The sequence below is a fragment of the Copidosoma floridanum genome, unplaced genomic scaffold (assembly GCF_036245765.1).
Source record: "Copidosoma floridanum isolate Cflo_tuat_1 unplaced genomic scaffold, Cflo_Japanese_pri ptg000030l, whole genome shotgun sequence".
NCBI classification, from domain to species: Eukaryota; Metazoa; Arthropoda; class Insecta; order Hymenoptera; family Encyrtidae; genus Copidosoma; species Copidosoma floridanum.
In genome coordinates this window covers 16,442,730-16,444,237 of record NW_028321907.1, presented here as the reverse complement: position 1 = coordinate 16,444,237, position 1,508 = coordinate 16,442,730, and the positions used below count along the sequence as shown (strand labels likewise).

The 1,508-nt window shown below is 45.8% G+C and overlaps 1 protein-coding gene across 1 annotated transcript; it reads left to right on the top strand.

Annotated features, from left to right (window-relative positions):
- The first annotated feature begins 238 nt into the window (after positions 1-238).
- LOC149373505 (uncharacterized) lies at positions 239-1,304 on the top strand. Its single transcript, XM_089596848.1, has 3 exons — positions 239-431; positions 498-1,027; positions 1,074-1,304. The coding sequence occupies exons 1-3, from the start codon at positions 239-241 to the stop codon at positions 1,302-1,304; spliced, it is 954 nt and encodes a 317-aa protein (XP_089452974.1).
- Positions 1,305-1,508: the final 204 nt, after the last annotated feature.

Genomic DNA, 1,508 nt, shown 5'->3' with positions numbered 1-1,508 from the left:
GCCTAAGCCGTTGTCTCCTGAAAATCTTTACTGTGAGGAATTGTTTGTGTCTACTCACACTCGAAACATAGAGGGTCGATATATTGTTCGATTGCCTTTTTCGAAAAAACCACTTTCGTTGAACTCTCGCGATATTGCAATTGCGTGCTTGGCGCGATCCGAGGTCAGACGTGACAAAAATCCTTGTCTCGCGAAAGCATATCGAGAATTCATTGGCGAATACATTAGTTTAGGGCATATGGAGCCAGTTCCAAAGCATGATAGTAATAAATCGTCGTACTACATGCCACACCATGCCGTTTTTCGCCAAGGGAACCCGGATAAAATTCGTGTAGTTTTTAACGCCTCACAGCGGGCATCGTCGGGTCAGTCTTTAAATGACTTTCTCTTGCCAGGGCCGAAGCTCCAATCGGATATAACAGTCGTCATTAGTAACTGGAGATTTTTTAAATGTGTTTTTGTGACTGATATAACAAAAATGTATCGTCAAATTTTAGTGCATCACGATGATATCGATTGGCAGCGAATAGTTTGGAGGCCGGATCGCTCTCAACCTATTCAAGACTACAGGGCAACAACCGTGACGTATGGCACCGCTTCGGCGCCGTATTTGGCTCTCAGAGTTCTCCAGCAGCTGGCTCATGACGAGGGTGGTGCATATCCGGAAGCGGCAATGATCCTGCGTCATCAGATGTATGTCGACGATGCATTCGGCGGAGCTGACGACATGGGGTCTGCTCTACGCTGCAGGGATCAGCTCATCACGGTTTTGAAATCGGCTGGCATGTTGTTGAGTAAGTGGGCGGCCAACGATGCTGCGCTGTTGGGAGGCTTGGACTCGCTGGCTGACTCTGAAATTGCGTTCAAAGTCGAGGAGAGTGTATCTGCGCTGGGACTTTTGTGGCAGCCAAGGGACGACGTCTTTGGTTTTAGAATTGAATGGGCATCAGCTAGATCGGAGCTGACCAAAAGAGGAATTCTTTCAGATATTTCACGATTATTTGATCCTATGGGTTGGCTGGCCCCTGTATTGATTACAGCGAAAATTGTGTTACAGGATGTTTGGCTTTCAGGGGTCGATTGGGACGATCGCGTGCCTGGAGAGCTGTGTAAGAAATGGTCTGGTTTTCGATCGTTGCTCGGAGATCTTACTAAGATCAAAATACAGAGGTGGATTGGAGGGGCCGAAACAGATGGATGGACTTTGCATGGCTTTGCAGACGCTTCCAAGCGCGCATATGCGGCAGCAATCTATGCTGTACTACCCGGATCGCCCGCGTGGCAGGCGAGCATTCTACCATTGAACCACCATTGATGTTGCTGTCGATTTATTTAAAAACCAGTTGCGTTTTACGACAAAAAAAAATAAGCTACATTTTTTATACGCTGTGGGATCGTTTGCTTACCTTTTGAGGACATACTTTCATTAAAAAATAAATATTTAAACGCATAAAAAATGGCCCATATGGCACCATATATTCTCTTACAAATAATAATCAAATTCTAGG

Coding starts and splice junctions, on each gene's coding strand:
- LOC149373505 (XM_089596848.1), top strand. CDS start 239: ATGGAGCCAGTTCCAAAGCATGATAGTAATAAATCGTCGTACTACATG. Junction 432..497: donor GGATATAACAGTCGTCATTA/GTAACTGGAGAT, acceptor GTCAAATTTTAG/TGCATCACGATGATATCGAT. Junction 1,028..1,073: donor CTATGGGTTGGCTGGCCCCT/GTATTGATTACA, acceptor TTTGGCTTTCAG/GGGTCGATTGGGACGATCGC.